The sequence below is a fragment of the Pongo abelii genome, chromosome 16 (genome assembly GCF_028885655.2).
Source record: "Pongo abelii isolate AG06213 chromosome 16, NHGRI_mPonAbe1-v2.0_pri, whole genome shotgun sequence".
Taxonomy (NCBI): Eukaryota; Metazoa; Chordata; class Mammalia; order Primates; family Hominidae; genus Pongo; species Pongo abelii.
The window spans coordinates 76357784-76375193 of record NC_072001.2 but is presented as its reverse complement, the minus strand read 5'-3'; the positions used below and the strand labels follow the sequence as shown (position 1 = coordinate 76375193).

Genomic DNA, 17410 nt, shown 5'->3' with positions numbered 1-17410 from the left:
TGTGTGTATTCAACATCCTTTAACACCTTAAAAAGATTACACTATTGTCCTCTTGATACCAGATTTCTCAAATCAACACTTAGGTACAATCCAATTATTTTTCTTTTGTAGGTGATCTGCTCTTTGTCACTGGAAGCTTTTAGAATTTTTTTGTCTTTGATATTATACGTTACTGTATATATAATTATATATTATTGTATGTTACTGTAAATGGGCCTCAAGGTGGGTTTTTCCTTCTTTCACCTATTTAACAGTCTATAAGTCCTGTTAGTCTAAGGTGTTCTACAAGTCTAATTCTGAAAAATTTATCTTAATTATTTCTTCAAATACTTCCCTCTTCCTTTCTCTCCTCTAAGACACCTATTTATCTAGATAGAAGTCCTTCTACCTATACCTATCATATCTCTTAGATTTTACTCCATGTGTTATCTTTCTTTATCATATAATGCTGCATTCTCAGAGAATTCCTCAATGTAATCTTCCAATTCATGAGTTTGCTCATCAATGTTATACCTTTCTCTGGCTAGGCACAGTGGCTCATGCCTGTAATCCCAGCACTTTGGGAGGCCGAGGTGGGTGGATCACTTGAGCCCAGGAGTTCGAGACCAGCCTGGGCAACATGGTGAAACCCCATCTCTACCAAAAATACAAAAACTAACTGGGCATGGTGGCACATGCCTGTAGTCTCAGCTACTTGTGGGGCTGAGGCAGGACGATCGCTTGAACCCAGGAGGTCGAGGCTGCAGGGAGTAGAGATTGTGTCACTGCACTCCAGCCTAGGTGACAGAGGGAGAGGCTGCAGTGAGCAGAGACTGCGCCACTGCACTCCAGGCTGGGCAACAGAGGGAGACCCTGTCTCAAAAAACAAAATAAAACAAAATTTAAAAGTGGGATACCTTTCTCTATCATGCAGATTGCTTTATTCTTTATTTTTAGTATATTTTTCATTCTTAATATTTCTATTTGGTTCTGTGTTTATATTTTCTTGTTTTTGCATCATACTGCAAATATCTTCCTTATCTCCTTAAATATATTTATGGTTACTTTTAATTCTAGGTCAGTCTTTTCCAGTAATTATCTATGAGACAGCATACATTATTCACTTGGTTGCCAATCTCAGAGTAATTGTATTATTCAGGTGTTCAGCTTGGCTATAAACTAACATGCATCAGGGGTACCAACCACTCTGGTAATATATATGTTTGTGAAAGCACTAAAGGCCAGGTCTTAATTGTATCTAAATGGTGAACTTAAGAAAAGAGGAGGCTGAGGCCCCGAGCAAAGAACCCCAGGGACCTCAGAACCACTATGATTTACTCCAATTTGCGGGGCATTCCTCAGGCAACAGTCCCGGTCAGAGTTTCATTCCTAGGAGTGAAACAGCACTCCTAACTCTTAGGGAGAAACAGCACTGGGAGCAGTCTTCCTAGGTTGAAGGCTACCAATCTGGGAGTTTCGAGGGGGTGGGAAGAAGAGGTAGAAAAGTGACCTTTGGTCACTTTAGTCACCTCTAGCCAGCACTTGAGGGTACATTTCCATATGGAGGAATGGCACAGGAAATGGGGATAAAAACAAGACTATGTATACATGCCATCTTTATTTTCTGACGTCTGAATCAAAGAACCTATAAGGGGAAAAGGGAAGAGTAAGAAGAACAACTACCCTTGCAGTGATTATCAGAAGTATGAAGAGAGGAAAATAAACACTAAATCATCAAACCAAGTTATATTGAGAGGCACAGTGTACTCCTTCCTGGATGATCTGTTCACCCAAAAGAAAAGGACACCAACGCAGAGGAGAGACATAATTCGGGGTCACAGAACAGAGACGTCTTCATCAGAAAACATCCTGAGAGAAGAAAAGTGAATCTTCCAGATGCCCCAGATCATACCCTTCCTGTCATCACCACCAACACCACCACTACAAATAATAACAACAATAACTAACATTGAGCTTTTACAATATTCTAGTCACTATTCCAGGGGTTTTATAAGTATTAGCTCTTTTAACTCTCAAACAATCCCAATAAGGTAAAAATACTCTTATTATTTCCATTTTACAGCCGAGGAAAATGAGGTTAGAGAAATTAAATAAGTTTCCTATAGTCATATATCTAGGAAATATAAGATTTAGAATTTAAACCCAAGCAGTCTGGTCTAGGAGTTATGCTTTCAATTGTTTTGCTGTATTGCCTCGCCCATGTTAATATTTCTTAAAAATTAGCAGACCCAGAAAGTACACAGGATTTTTAAATTATACAGTAAATATTTACATACCTTGTACTGTAAACTCTGCTTGAGCTTCAATTGTCTCATTTCCATTATCAGCTATACAAAAATAAGTCCCAGCATCATCCTCAGTAACATCACTGATCTCCAGGCTACCACCTGCCAGCAATACCAATCTTTCAGAGCTGTGTTAAAAAAAAAAAAAAAAAAAAAAAAAGATACATTTCAGTACTAGGAAAATAATACCTGAGAAACTCTCCACATAAAATAGAGAAAACACTTAAACAGTATTATTATTTATATAGCTATAGATGAACCAAGACTAACATAAAATTACCAGAATTTAATTTAGTCCAATTTGCTTTGCTCGTATTTTACATGCATAAATATCACAAATGCAAATCAAATGTTACAATGAATTATTCCTGATACTTCTAGTTATTCCTAAAGGGGTATCACTCTTGGAACCAATTTCACTTCCTTCAGCCCATCCCTGTCTCCCTATTCCGGCCAGTTTTTTTCCAAATTATGTAATTTTGAAGTCTGGAATCAATCTGAGAGTTAGTTATACCACCATGGCTATGCCACACTGAGATTAATAACAGAAAGAAAACATAAAGAGGGCAAAATGTTAGATCCAAAACAGTATGTCATGGGGTCACAGTGCCTACTGAAAGTTTCCCTATGGTAGCTTATCTAGGAGAGAGAGGAAAAGAGGAAGGGAAGAAAGAGAGAATGGTTGCCAGAGAGCAGCTCCCTGGGTGTGGTAGCTGGGCACAAATCAGTCACCATCATGCCATTATCAACCAGGATGTTGATGAATACTGGCCAACTCTACAGAGTTATTTAAGCTGATTTAAAGAGAAACTAAAATAATCCTATAACATTGAAGAACAATCAATATTCTGATCAAATTTGTATAAAGTGAACAAGTTTAGTTAATTTGGAGAGTTACTAACCAAATCAGACATATAAAGGTAACTGACATAGGGCAAGAGATGCAGTTAATTCTAGGGACAAGTACCTAATTAAAGCTGCCACTTTAAAAGTCACTTTCAGCGATGACATAAATTCAAAATATAGTACCAAACACAATAATAAATATAATCATATATTTTTATTTTGAAGTTCCACATCTAAACTGGTTTTCACAGGCTAGACTTTTCTTCCAAATCTTAATACTGTTACATTTCTAGTCTGTGTCCATGGATCAATTAAAAAACGTTCTGATTATAATTTGGCTTTTCGTATAGAATTCCTTATAGGCTGGCCTCAAACTCCTGACCCCAGGTGATCCACCCGCCTCAGCTTCCCAAAGTGCTGGGATTACAGGAGAAACCCCATCTCTACTAAAAATACAAAAATTAGCCAGGCGTGGTGGCGCATGCCTGTAATCCCAGCTACACGGAAGCTGAGGCAGGAGAATCGCTTGAACCCGGGAAGCAGAGGTTGCAGTACGCCAAGATCACGCCATTGCACTCCAGCGTGGGTGACAGAGCAAGACTCCATCTCAAAAAAAAAAAAAAAAAAAAGAATTCCTTATAGGGTTAAAAAAAAAAAATCAGAGGAAATGACTATACAGTCTTGGCCACATTTATAATTCTCATTCTAAATAAATAAAGTGCTAGTCTGGCTTAAATTTCATTACATTGTAAACTCTAGGTAATTAGTCTTCCTGAATCTGATAAACATGATTAAGTTTCTGGACATAGAAAGCTGAAAGCCAGAATCAGATTTGGTGACTTCTCCAAGAAATACGACCCTGCAAGGTCATGACTAACCTTTATCAAGCAACCTTCCTATCAGAAATGTCTTAATTACACCCTTAAATCCCAGGTTTACCTGATGAAACAGAGAAGTAACATATTATATAATGGAATAGAGCAGGAATGACTGGGATAAAATAAACGGAGAGATAAGACAGGTCTTTGGTGCCTCACAAAATAAGAAAAATTTATAAAAATTAAAATCCTACATTTTATACCTGGATAAAATTTACTACTAAGTTTCAGAAACAAAAAACTTAATGTTCATCAAGTGAGAAATCAGCAATGTATACATGTGATACCCAGCTGAGATGAACATAATTTGAAACACTAGTTGTTAATTTTGAAAGTGAGATACAGTAATTTATATCTAATAATTATACTAAAAAATATTGTTGATACTTGGTATGTCTGATATCTGGCATATGTGAGTACCAGTAGCATAGCAGTCAGTCTTTCTTAAAGGGATTGATTTTACTCCCTTTAAAAAAAGCCTGGGAGAAATAATGTCCATTTGCTTGGCAGAATTAATTCATTCAATTAGTTCATGGCTCACAGTAAAAAGACCATCGAGTCCTTAGAACTCCAAAATTCAAAGACACAGGCAAAGAAAAAAACCAATGTGAAAAAATATATACAGCCAATGGACTCAAGTAAATTCAGTGTTGCTGGGCATAAGGTATCCCTGAGTAGCCTAGTGGTCAGTCTGGAAAAGCTTGGTGTGCTAAGGAGAACTTTTCTTTTTTGACCAAGCGGAAAGGCTTTAAAAAAATTATTTCAATAGGTTTTTAGGGAACAGGTTGTGTGTGGTTACATGAAAAAGTTATTTAGTGGTGATTTCTGAGATTTTAGTGCATCCATCACCCAAACAGTGTACACTGCACCCAACGTGTAGCCTTTTATCCCTCACCCCCCTCCCACCCTTTCCTCCGAGTCCCCAAGTCCACTGTATCATTCTCATGCCTTTGCATCTTCATAGCTTAGCTCCCACTTACAAGTGAGAACATAGGATGTTTGGTTTTCCATTCCTGAGTTATTTCACTTAGAATAATGGTCTCCCATTCAATCCAGGTTGCTGTGAATGGTGTTATTTCATTCCTTTTTATTGCTGAGTAGTATATATATATATATATATACCACAATTTCTTTATTCACTCATCAGTTGATGGGCATTTGGGCTGGTTCCATATTTTTGCAATTGCAAATTGTGCTGCTATAAATACGCATGCGCAAGTTATCTTTTTTGTATAATGACTTCTATTCCTCATAGATACAGGAATGGGACTGCTGGATTAAATGATAGATCTACTTTTAGTTCTTTATGGAATCTCCACAGTTTTCCATAGTGGTTGTACTAGCTTACATTCCCACCAGCAGTGTAAAAGTGTTCCCTTTTCACCACATCCACATCAACATTACTTTTGATTTTTTGATTATGGCCATTCTTGCAGGAGGAAGGTGGTTTCGCACTGCGGTTTTTATTTGCATTTCCCTCATAATTAATGATGTTGAGCATTTTTTCATGTTTGTTGGCCATTTGTATATCTTCTTTGGAGAATTGTCTATTCACGTCCTTAGCCCACTTTTTGATGGGATTGCTTGTTTTTCTCACTGATTTGTTTGAGTTCCTTGTAGCTTCTGGATATTAGTCCTTTGTTGGATGTATAGATTGTGAAGCTTTTCTCCCACTCTCTGGGTTGTCTGTTTACTCTACTGATTATTCCTTTTGCTGTGCGGAAGCTTTTTTAATTAAGTCCCATCTATTTATCTTTGTTTTTCTTGTGTTTGCTTTTGCATTCAGGGTCATGAAGTCTTTGCCTAAGCCGATGTCTAGAAGGGTTTTTTCAATGTTATCTTCTAGAATTTTTATGGTTTCAGGTCTCAGGGAAAGGCTTTTGAGCAGAGTAATGACACGCTCAGACTTTGTGAAGAAACAAAAAAAGGGTGGGAAAACACTAAGGCAGAAGTTTGATTATATAATTACAATGGTCCAGAATTAAAGAGCAAAAGATTATGGCAGTAACAATGGGGACAAAAAGAAAGCAAAAAAGTATTGACTACTCTTAAAAAGTTGGACAAAGAAGGTAAGGAGAGAGATTTACTCATTCATTTAACAAATATCTATTGGTGTGTCTATATGTGTCAGGTAGCAGCTGGGGATATAGCACTGAGCAAAAACACAATCAGTGCTGTCACGCATCTCAAGTGGGAAACACAGACATAGAAGATAACTCTACAAAATGGTATAGCAAAAGAACCTGCCAGGAAATTAGGGATGAGGAGAGATTTTCCTGACAAAGTAACCCTTAAGCTGCGATTTGAAGAATGAGTAGAAGCTAACTAAATAATGAGGTGGGAAAAATATTTCAGAAAGATAGACTAGCACATGCAAATTAATTGTGGCAGAAAGGATCACAGTGGTTTGGGGATCTAAATCAGTGTGGCAAAGTGTAAGAAAACAGAGGAGGATGAGGATGGAGCCAGATTGCATAAGGCTTTGAAAACCATTTTAAGAATCTGGGTCCTTAACCTAAGAACAACGGAAATCCATTAAACATTTTTAAAAGTGGGTAGGGGGTTGAGAGTGCTGTGGTAAAATAAGAGCTTTGAAAAGACTGCTCTGGCAGGAGTGTGAAGGTGTATTTGGAATGAGGCCAGAGTACAAGTGGGAAGAACAATTAGGAGGCCACTGCACTGACTGTAACTTAGAATAAGGCACATGGTGCCTTCATGGATGGATTCCAAAGACATGCAGGAGGTAAAATCTTGCAGATACATCAGATAAAGAAACGGAGAAGCAAACAGATGTTAAAGACAACTTCTTTAGGGTGGTAAGAATGAAGAGAAAAGCAAAAAAGAAAACTGTTTAGTTTTTTATTTGTTGTTATTTGAAAGAGAGGTAAATTTTTTCTTTTTTTTTTTCTTTTATTATTATTATTATTATTATTATTATACTTTAGGTTTTATGGTACATGTGCGCAATGTGCAGGTAAGTTACATATGTATACATGTGCCATGCTGGTGCGCTGCACCCACCAACTTGTCATCTAGCATTAGGTATATCTCCCAATGCTATCCCTCCCCCCTCCCCCCACCCCACAACAGTCCCCGAAGTGTGATGTTCCCCTTCCTGTGTCCATGTGTTCTCATTGTTCAATTCCCACCTATGAGTGAGAATATGCGGTGTTTGGTTTTTTGTTCTTGCGATAGTTTACTGAGAATGATGATTTCCAGTTTCATCCATGTCCCTACAAAGGACGTGAACTCATCATTTTTTATGGCTGCATAGTATTCCATGGTGTATATGTGCCACATTTTCTTAATCCAGTCTATCATTGTTGGACATTTGGGTTGGTTCCAAGTCTTTGCTATTGTGAATAATGCGGCAATAAACGTACGTGTGCATGTGTCTTTATAGCAGCATGATTTATAGTCCTTTGGGTATATACCCAGTAATGGGATGGCTGGGTCGAATGGAATTTCTAGTTCTAGATCCCTGAGGAATCGCCACACTGACTTCCACAAGGGTTGAACTAGTTTACAGTCCCACCAACAGTGTAAAAGTGTTCCTATTTCTCCACATCCTCTCCAGCACCTGTTGTTTCCTGACTTTTTAATGATTGCCATTCTAACTGGTGTGAGATGGTATCTCATTGTGGTTTTGATTTGCATTTCTCTGATGGCCAGTGATGGTGAGCATTTTTTCATGTGTTTTTTGGCTGCATAAATGTCTTCTTTTGAGAAGTGTCTGTTCATGTCCTTTGCCCACTTTTTGATGGGGTTGTTTGTTTTTTTCTTGTAAATTTGTTGGAGTTCATTGTAGATTCTGGATATTAGCCCTTTGTCAGATGAGTAGGTTGCGAAAATGTTCTCCCATTTTGTAGGTTGCCTGTTCACTCTGATGGTAGTTTCCTTTGCTGTGCAGAAGCTCTTTAGTTTAATTAGATCCCATTTGTCAATTGTGGCTTTTGTTGCCATTGCTTTTGGTGTTTTAGACATGAAGTCCTTGCCCATGCCTATGTCCTGAATGGTAATGCCTAGGTTTTCTTCTAGGGTTTTTATGGTTTTAGGTCTAACATTTAAGTCTTTAATCCATCTTGAATTGATTTTTGTATAAGGTGTAAGGAAGGGATCCAGTTTCAGCTTTCTACATATGGCTAGCCAGTTTTCCCAGCACCATTTATTAAATAGGGAATCCTTTCCCCATTTCTTGTTTTTGTCAGCTTTGTCAAAGATCAGATACTTGTAGATATGTGGCATTATTTCTGACAGCTCTGTTCTGTTCCATTGATCTATATCTCTGTTTTGGTACCAGTACCATGCAAGAGAGGTAAATTTTTTCAAATCTGCATTGAGGAGACCTCTTTCTTCATTGAGATTTCTATTTTTTCATTCGTTTCAAATGTGTTTATAATTGTTCACTGAAGCGATGCTATGATGACTGCTTTACAATCTTTGTCAGATAATTCTAAAATCTCTGTCACTGTCTTTTCTCCTTTCAGTTGAGATTTTCCTGGTTCTTGGCATGATGCATTACATTCAACTGAAACCTGGATATTTTAGGTATGATGTCATGACATTCTGGATCTTATTTAATCCTTCTGTTTTAGCTCTCTTCTTCTAAGACCACTCTAGCAGAGAAAGTGGGTGGCGGGGGGGTGCTGTCTCGTTACTGTCAGGTGGGGGTAGTTCGGGTTTCCCACTCAGCCTCCATTAACATGTAAGTGGGGAGGGGTTTCCTCATTGCTTCTTAGCAGGGTTGGGAGTTCCAGCTCCCCACTAGGACTCCACTGATGCCTCTCTGGGTAGAAGGGGTAGGATTGTCTCATTACTGTTCCCCCACATGGTCACATGGTGTTGACACCATGAAGGGAGCCTTGCCACTACATGATGGTAAAGCCTTGACTCTCTACTGGGCCTCCTTTGATACCACCCCAGTGTGAAAGGAAGGGTTGCCTCTTATGGCTGGATGGGGTGAAAGTCGAGGCTCTCCATTTGTTCTCTACTTACATGGGAGGGGCCTCATTACTGCCTGGCTAGGATAAAAGTCTTGGCTCCCTACTCCAACTTTGACACCACTTAGCAAGGAGGCTGAGATGCCTCACTACAACCTGGGAAGGGTGGAAGTCTAGGCTCCTGGCATGGTCTTTGACTGGCATGGTAGGGTGTGGCCACAGTTTCTTCTGTGGTGTTTGACTGCAGTAGGAGAAAGTACAGTCTAACAGCTTTTGTCTTGCTGAGATGTTCTTTTCCTGCCCCTTTGGCTAGACAGCACCTTCTGTTGAGGCTTTTTTTTGTTTGTGCCTAGTAGGGTTTCCAGCTTGCTAGCTTCTTTAGCTCCAAGTCTGGGATATATGAGGCAAAACACAGCCCAGGTTCCTGACAGGGTCTTATTGGGGGGAAAAAAACTAAGCCCATAGAACTAACCACCAAGTTGGCTGGGCGCAGTAACGCACAGCATTTTGGGAGGTCAAGATTGGTGGATCACTTGAGGCCAGGAGTTCGAGACCAGCCTGGCCAACATGGTGAAACCCCGTCTCTATGAAAAACACAAAAATTAGCTGGCAGTGGTGACACATGCCTATAATCCCAGCTACTCATTTGATCCTGGGAGGCGAAGGCTGCAGTGAGCCGAGATCACGCCACCGCACTCCAGCCTGGGCAACAGAGCGAGACTCTGTCTCAAGAAAGAAAAAAAAAGAACTAACAATTATGCTGTTCCTTGGGTCTCAAGCTCCCTAGCCACTCAATCTCAATCTTTCTCTCTCTACCTTTCAGAGTCTTCTTATGTTTGTTTCACATGTAACATCCAGGGTTTTTAGGTGTATTTAGCAAAAGGAATAGGGAAAAATATACCTACTCAATTTTCCCAGAAGTGGAAGTCTTTCATTTGTTTTTTAAATAATCTTATTTTTCTACTACTGTCAGTTGTAATAATATCAAGCATTTTAACCTGTTCCTTTGCAGTGGGGTCCAGATCTATCATTCCATTAAAAGATAACATTATTTGACTACTAAATTACATTTTTCTGTCCATCACCTTCAACATTAGCATTTATATTTTCCAGATTCTCTCCCTTTAAAATAAAACTACTTAGTGAATGGGATCCATTTCCACCCCCCTCTTTCATTAGCTATGATTATTGTAAATCTGAACAAATTTGATCAAACGTTAAATATATAGATCAATTTTTGGACATTTATAAAAGCCATGGAAATGTTTTTAAGTTCACTTTCAAAGAAGTCTTAAGATGAGTGATAAAGAAGGATGTTTAGTTATTTAAGATCTTTTTTTTTTTACTAGATCCAGCCTAACACTATCTGAATTTCTAGCCACTTTTTCCTTTCAACTTCTAAGCCTCTTTCTAATTTTGGGTCTAAATAATTTATTAGCTAAGGCCTATCTACACATCTCATTAAGGTTCTAGCAAAAACAAAGATATTTTGAGTAATTACATACATCCAACCAAAAGCACTCCTGTGTTCCATTCACTTATATTTTCCAACATTACTTTGCGTTATTCAAGCTAAATATACTGGCCACCACTTCCTCTCCCCACTTATGGGCCAAGCACTGTGCTAGAGTCTGGAAAGGCCAATGTGAACACCACCAACACCATCCTGCTCTTATTTTCTTCTGAAGCTTCTTGAGACAGTGACATACCAAGGCAGTGCTTCTCAGACTTTTCAGCCACCTAATCTGAGTATTCAGGAGCCTAGAGAACTACAGGCAGAAATAAGTCAACTCAATCTTAAAGTCTACTGCTTTATCCTTAAAATTCAGAGCAACGTTATTAACCATGATATATTCACATTTGATTTAGTTAAAAATCATCTGCTCGCAAGGATATCTTTGAATAAAACTGGATGTTTCAGGAAGATATGAAACTTTTCTATCATGATGCGCATACGCTGGCCCACTCAGACCCCAGTCTGAAGATCATTCTACTAAAAGAACAATTCTCTAACACATTATATAAAATAGCAATCCTACCTCTATTTCTCTTGACACTCCTGATATAATTTGTCTTCATTTTCTTCATAGCACTTACCATAAACTGACATTTTTTATTTTTACTTATTATCTGACTCTTTCCCACTAGAATATGAGCTCTGTAAGATCAAGAACTCCATTTGGTTCACTACTCTATTCCCAGCACCTAGAACATGCATGACATAGCCAGCATTTGGTAAATATTTGTTGAGTAATTATTGAACAAATGAGAATCACAGAAAGCCTCACACTTATTTCTGACATAAAAAAATCATTATATATAAGTTTCATATCTTCAGAATGTCCCTTCATGACAAAATATGTTTTAAAATAATATATTTCAGCCTTCCTACTCCTGATAAAGATTTTGTTCTAACATGTAGCCAATTAAAATTTCTACTGTAAGAACTTCACATTTTTATCACTATTTTAAGGTTCCCTATGTTTCAGTTGGCCAAAAAAAAAAAAAAAAATGAAGTCTTATAAATTCTTTGCTTATGTAATATTTAGCTGGAAAGAGGAGTGGAAAGACAGGGAGGAAGCAAAATGTGGAGACAGGAAGTTGGTGAGTGGATGGATGATGAGAAAGAAATCAGGTGATATTGGGGAGGATGCCATGTTTTGCTAATGGAGCATGTGGGGAACAATCTGATTGTATTCCATCATCCCCAGTGATCACTGAAGGCTGATCACCCAGATAACTAGATAGATACCTGTTTCTACGTCTTGGATACTGAACTATAGAAATTAAAATTGTCTGTTCACTTTTGATTTTGCAACTGGGAAACTCTAGATCTGCCCTGTCCAAATCAATAGCCACTAGTCACATGTGGCTACCTGAAATGTGGCCTGTATGACTGCAGAACTGAATTTCTGAAATTTTAAAATAAATGTACAAGCTAAAGCTGTGTTAAAATGTTTCCCACTAAACACAAACTTTATTCTTTTGGTAGAACTACATTTCACATTAACTGGTACATCACATAAAATATTACTATTATATTTATTACTGTATATGTACTTCTTACTTTTTAAACACGTGGCTGTAAGACATTTTTAAATTACATGTGTGGCTTGCATTATATTTCAATTGAACAGCACTGCCGTAGAACAATGGTCCTCAACTGGGGGCAATTTTGCTTCCCAAGGACCATCTCACGGTATCCAGGGATATTTTTGGTTGTCACAATGCGGAAGTGCTACTGCCACCTATGGGTAGAAGGCAGGGATGCCAGTAAACATCCTACAGTGCACAAGACAGCATTATTTTGGAAGCAAAAACATACCTACCTACCACCACCCCACATCTCTTATGAGAATACACCTGAGAAAAGCACCCACTGCATAAGGAAGTAATGAGAGGAGATAGGAAGGACAGTAAGGTGGTTGGTATTTTGTGAAAGATGAAGAATTTGTGATTTCTGATAGGATTTCAAAAGGCAAAAACAACAGGATGAAGAATACAATTTCTTTTTTTTTTTTTTTGAGACAGCGTCTAGCTCTGTCGCCCAGGCTAGAGTGCAGTGATGTGATCTCAGGTCACTGCAACCTCCGCCTCCTGGGTTCAAGTGATTCTTCTGCCTCAGCCTCCCGAGTAGCTGGGATTACAGGCACATGCCACAACGCCCAGCTAATTTTTTGTATTTTTAGTAGAGACGGGGTTTCACCGTGTTAGCCAGGATGGTCTCGATCTCCTGACCTTGTGATCTGCCCTCCTCAGCCTCCCAAAGTGCTGGGATTACAGGCGTGAGCCACTGTGGCCAGCCCAGTTTCTCATACTGATTGTGCAATGGAAAAACTACTATCAAAAAATGCATATCAAAAAATGCATATGAGAATGAGTGAGAAGACTCCGGCTACTCAAGCTCTTGCGACAATTTAGGGAAGAAAATCCTGAAGCCTTAAGCTGAGTACACTGCGGCTTCAACAGGAACAAAGGGAATAATTATCTCTTAATATTTTGAAAGTATCTTTTTCTTTAAATATCCTAATCATATATATCATATAAACATAGTTGAAGGATGACATATGAGCATTATGATGTGTTTAAATAAAGTTGATAATCTTTTTAAATTAGTCAATAGTCCCAAATGGGATATGACAAAGTCTCAAGCTAAGGCTGAAGAAGGCTTTTAGGCAGACAACACTTACCTTTCTGTGTCAAGCACCTCCTCATTTTTCATCCATTTAATGGTTGGAGTAGGAAGTCCTGAAGCAACACATGGCAACACTACATCCTGACCAATGACTCTGACTAAGGGAGAAGGCTGTTTCAAAAACACCAAGTCTGATGTCACCTCAGGATCTAAAAAAAAATATTAACAAAGATAATAATTAAATAAAGGACAAAACAGGCCAGGCATGGTGGCTCACACCTGTAATCCCAACACTTTGGGAGGCCAAGGAGGGAGGACTGTTTGAGCCCAGGAGTTTGAGACTAGCATAGGCAATATAGCAAGACCCCATCATTACCACACACACACACGACAAAGCACTTTACTGCTTTAATCTTGAGGAATGACTGGTTCTTATTCAGTCTGTGTGGCTTTATATGACAAAATATTTTAAGCAAAAGTGATACAAAAATTTCCATTCAAATTAGCAAACACTTCTCAAATAAATTCTATGTGCAAAGCATTGTGCTAGGCTCTTTAGTGGTCTTAAGGATGTATAACTTATTGCTCCTGCCTTCAGGGTACGTACTTGTCAATCAATCCAGAGATACTTGACATGAATCCCATTCACGTTGAAAGATAAGATAAAAGCCATGTGAGTGGAACAAACAGTGGAGACTGAGCAAGCTCAGGACCCATGGCATTCTCCTTACTCACAGGGATAACAGGGTTCCTTTCCTTCCCTGTATCTGTGTGTTATTTCTGAAAAGCTTTCTGAGTTTCATCTCTTTAACTTGCTCACTTAGTCTGTCAATCCCTTGATTTTGTAACTGAGCAACAATCTAGCTACCACTATATTTGTGTATTTCTTATTCAGACATTAGAATTAATGTGTGTTCACTTTATAGAGTTGTCCTCTTGTGGATACATGAAAAGGCCACACTCTTGTGGGCAGAAGACAGAGTTCTCTCCTCAATAAGGTAATATTAACTTAATATTGAGTTTTGACAAAAAAGGTCTCAGGCAGAAGAGATGTGACTCTTGTGCCCATATGCTTTGGAAAAGATGTTCTACAGCCATGATAACAACCTCCAGGACTAGCTTTAAACTTGTCTAACCAATTAATGACAGTCCTGTAGCCATGGTAATAAGGAAACATTGCCTAATTGATTAGTGACAACTCACAAGGGTGAATGTGGCTTTGAAAGTCAAACAGTCAGCCAACTAATGGTGGAGTCATTTACTTTTAAGGCTGACATTAACTTGCTCCCACCTCTGTAATCAACCACAAAACATATTTCTATGACTGACATTAATCCACCTCTTGTCTCTTAACCAGTACAACCCAAAACAATGTCTTCTGAAAAACTCTATAGGAGACAAGGACTTAGCTTTGCTCAAGAAAACTATGTTTGACAAGCACAACTCTCCCTTGCTTAAGTAAGCAAAACATTCCACATTATGTTTTTGTTTCAGATGTCAAGTAGTGATCTCATCTTTTGACACTACAAATCTTGTTTTCTTGGATTCAGATTTTGAGGATTTGCTTAAATGCTACCCTAGGTGTTGAGAAGTATCACCTCTGTCATGTAAAGGCAAGTGAGCAAGCAGGCTGAACAATATTGGTATACGGCAATAGTTCTTTTTTAAATTCACCTTGAATTACTTAGGTATATTTAACTGAATTTTGATAGAATCAATTGAAACAAATTCATAGCAAATATTACTGGCTTCTATGTGCCAGAAAGTGTTTTTGGCAGCAGACAAAAATTCCCTGCTCTGGCTGAGCTTACATACTAATGAGGGAGAGAGACAAGTAAGATAGAATATGTCAGATGGTGATATGTTATTAAGTAAAATGAAGGTAGAAGGAGAAAACACTGGGGGTGGAAATCAAAGATTGTTGTTTTAAACAGAGTGTTCAAGGAAGGCTTCACTGATATAGCGATATTTGAGCAGAGAGGTAAGAGAGTGACCCAGGCAGGTATCTGAGGAAAGAGGATTCCAGACAGAGAAAATGGCCAAGAGCATATCTGGATTGTTCTAGAAACATAAAGTGATCACAATCTTCAAGTGAGGGAGAAAAGAGTAGGAGATGGGATAGGGGAGAGAAAGGAAGGAAGTGGTACTAAGATTATAAATCTTTACAGACCAGAACTTTAACTCTGAATGACATGGAAAACCATTAGGGAGTTTTGAGCAAAGGTGTGACAAGATCTAATAATATACATCTTACGCTTGCCACTGTGGCCCATACCTATAAGCTTGGCACTTTGGGAGGCCAAGGTAGGAGAATCGCTTGAGCCCAGGAGTTCAAGGCCAACTTGGGCAATATGGCAATATCCCATCTCTACAAAAAATACAAAAAAATTAGCTGGATGTGGTGGTGTGCACCGTTTGTCCCAGCTACTCGCAGGCTGAGGTAGGAGGAACACTTGAGCCGAGGAGATCAAGGCTGCAGTGAACCAAGATCGCACCACTGCACTCTAGCCCGGGTTACAGAGCAAGACCCTGTCTCGACACATACACATATGCACATGTGTGCACAGGCAAACACACACACATGCACACACGCCCACTTTAAAAGATACTGTCCTTGCTGAGAATATACTGAGACAGGAATGACGAGGGATAATGACAAAAAAAGAACCTACATTTATGAGTTGAAGGGCTATTAGGAACACCCTCAAGAGTTGTAGCTCACAGTCATGCTTTGCAAACCAGTCCATAGATTAAAAATGAGCCTATTTAATAACATGTAACTCTTCCCAAATAATGTAGGGGATAGTTCAATTATATTCAGAAACTCAAATTTGAGATGAGAAATATGGAGGGAACAGAAGGTAAACAGTCAAGAAACACCAAAAGGCTAGAGGGGCTATGATGAGCTACAAGTGGGAGGAAGTTATGAGTAAGCAGAAGTTATACAGTGAGAAAAGATACACAAAATTGATTATGAGGAACACCAGAAGTGGCAGTAACTGAGAAGACACACAAAAAGAAGAAAGACAGAAATATGAGCTGAATTTACACTAAAATGGGCAGTATAAAGATCCAAGGACTCTTGCCTGCCATTTTCTCTAGAGCCACCACGTTAACACTTACCACCCAACCCATCCCTTATACGAACCAGCCTGGATGGGTCTCTGATTTGTACAAGTGAAAAGACCTAACAATAAAAGTACCCTATTGTTGGAGAGAAGGCTTGACAAAAGACACAGAGCTAATATTTTTTTGACCAAGAAGAATACCATTAGACAGTGAACATACTTTATCGCTTGATAAATTTTTAATAATGCATTCCCTAAAGAGTGGATCTTCTGGCACATTTTCTTTTCACTCCTGTAAGAAACTGAGACTCTTTATGCTGACAGTAAAATGTCACACCACATATTAACATTCTTCTTTTTTTTTTTTGAGATGGAGTCTTGCTCTATCACCCAGGCTGGAGTGCAGTGGCACAATCTCAGCTCACTGCACCCTCCACCTCCCGGGTTCAAGTAATTCTCCTTCCCCAGCCTCCAGAGTAGCTGGAGTTACAAGTGCCCGCCATCACGCCTGGCTAATTTTTGTATTTTTAGTAGAGATGGGGTTTCGCCATGTTGGCCAGGCTGGAACTCAGGTGATCCACCAACTTCAACCTCCCAAAGTGCTGGGATTACAGGTGTGAGACACTGCGCCCGGCCAACATTCATTATTTTTAAAAATTCTAACAGAACAATGTTTACCGATTCATAAACATAAAACCATCAGTCCTGATAATGAGTTAATACCTGGAAGAACCTTCAATTCAACTTCATCACTATACTTTGGTGGCCCACCACTTTCCACTATGCAGCGATAAAGCCCGCCATCTCCTTCAGTTGCATTGCTGATAACCAGCATTCCACTTGGAAGTTTGATAACTCTATCATCCAGAAGAAGGGGTTGTCTGTTCTGTTCCCATCTCACAAACGGGACCAAATCTGCATTAACTTCACAATTCAGAATTGCGTTGTTCCCAGCATAAACTGAGGAAGGTTCTGGTTGGCTGGTAAATCTTGGAAGACCTGGACAATAAAGGAAAAGAAGAAATAAAATTTAATTAAATATTACTTTAAAATTTTGTCTTGGGGGCCAGGAGCAAGTCAGCTCACATGGCTACAACATATGGCAGAACCAGGGTTGAGAAGAAAATCCATGGAAATTAGCTAAATACAGGGATACTGGGCAAATAAGTAAATGCATTAAGGATAACTGGAATCAGATTCCTCAGTTAGAGAAGCAAGGTACAAACACTGAAAAGGAGATGGGTACAATAAGTCCTAT

At 38.9% G+C, this 17410-nt stretch overlaps 1 protein-coding gene across 19 annotated transcripts in view; it reads right to left on the bottom strand.

Moving 5' to 3' along the window:
* NEO1 (neogenin 1) overlaps positions 1–17410 on the bottom strand; it is a 252634-nt gene that overhangs the window by 163818 nt on the left and 71406 nt on the right. For all 19 annotated transcript variants that reach the window (XM_063716713.1, XM_063716716.1, XM_054531649.2 and 16 more), the window contains 3 exons: positions 16876–17151; positions 13140–13293; positions 2277–2413 (listed from right to left, as the gene is read on the bottom strand). In XM_063716713.1, coding sequence (XP_063572783.1) covers positions 2277–2413; positions 13140–13293; positions 16876–17151 — 567 coding nt within the window. The remainder of the gene's footprint in view (positions 1–2276; positions 2414–13139; positions 13294–16875; positions 17152–17410) is intronic.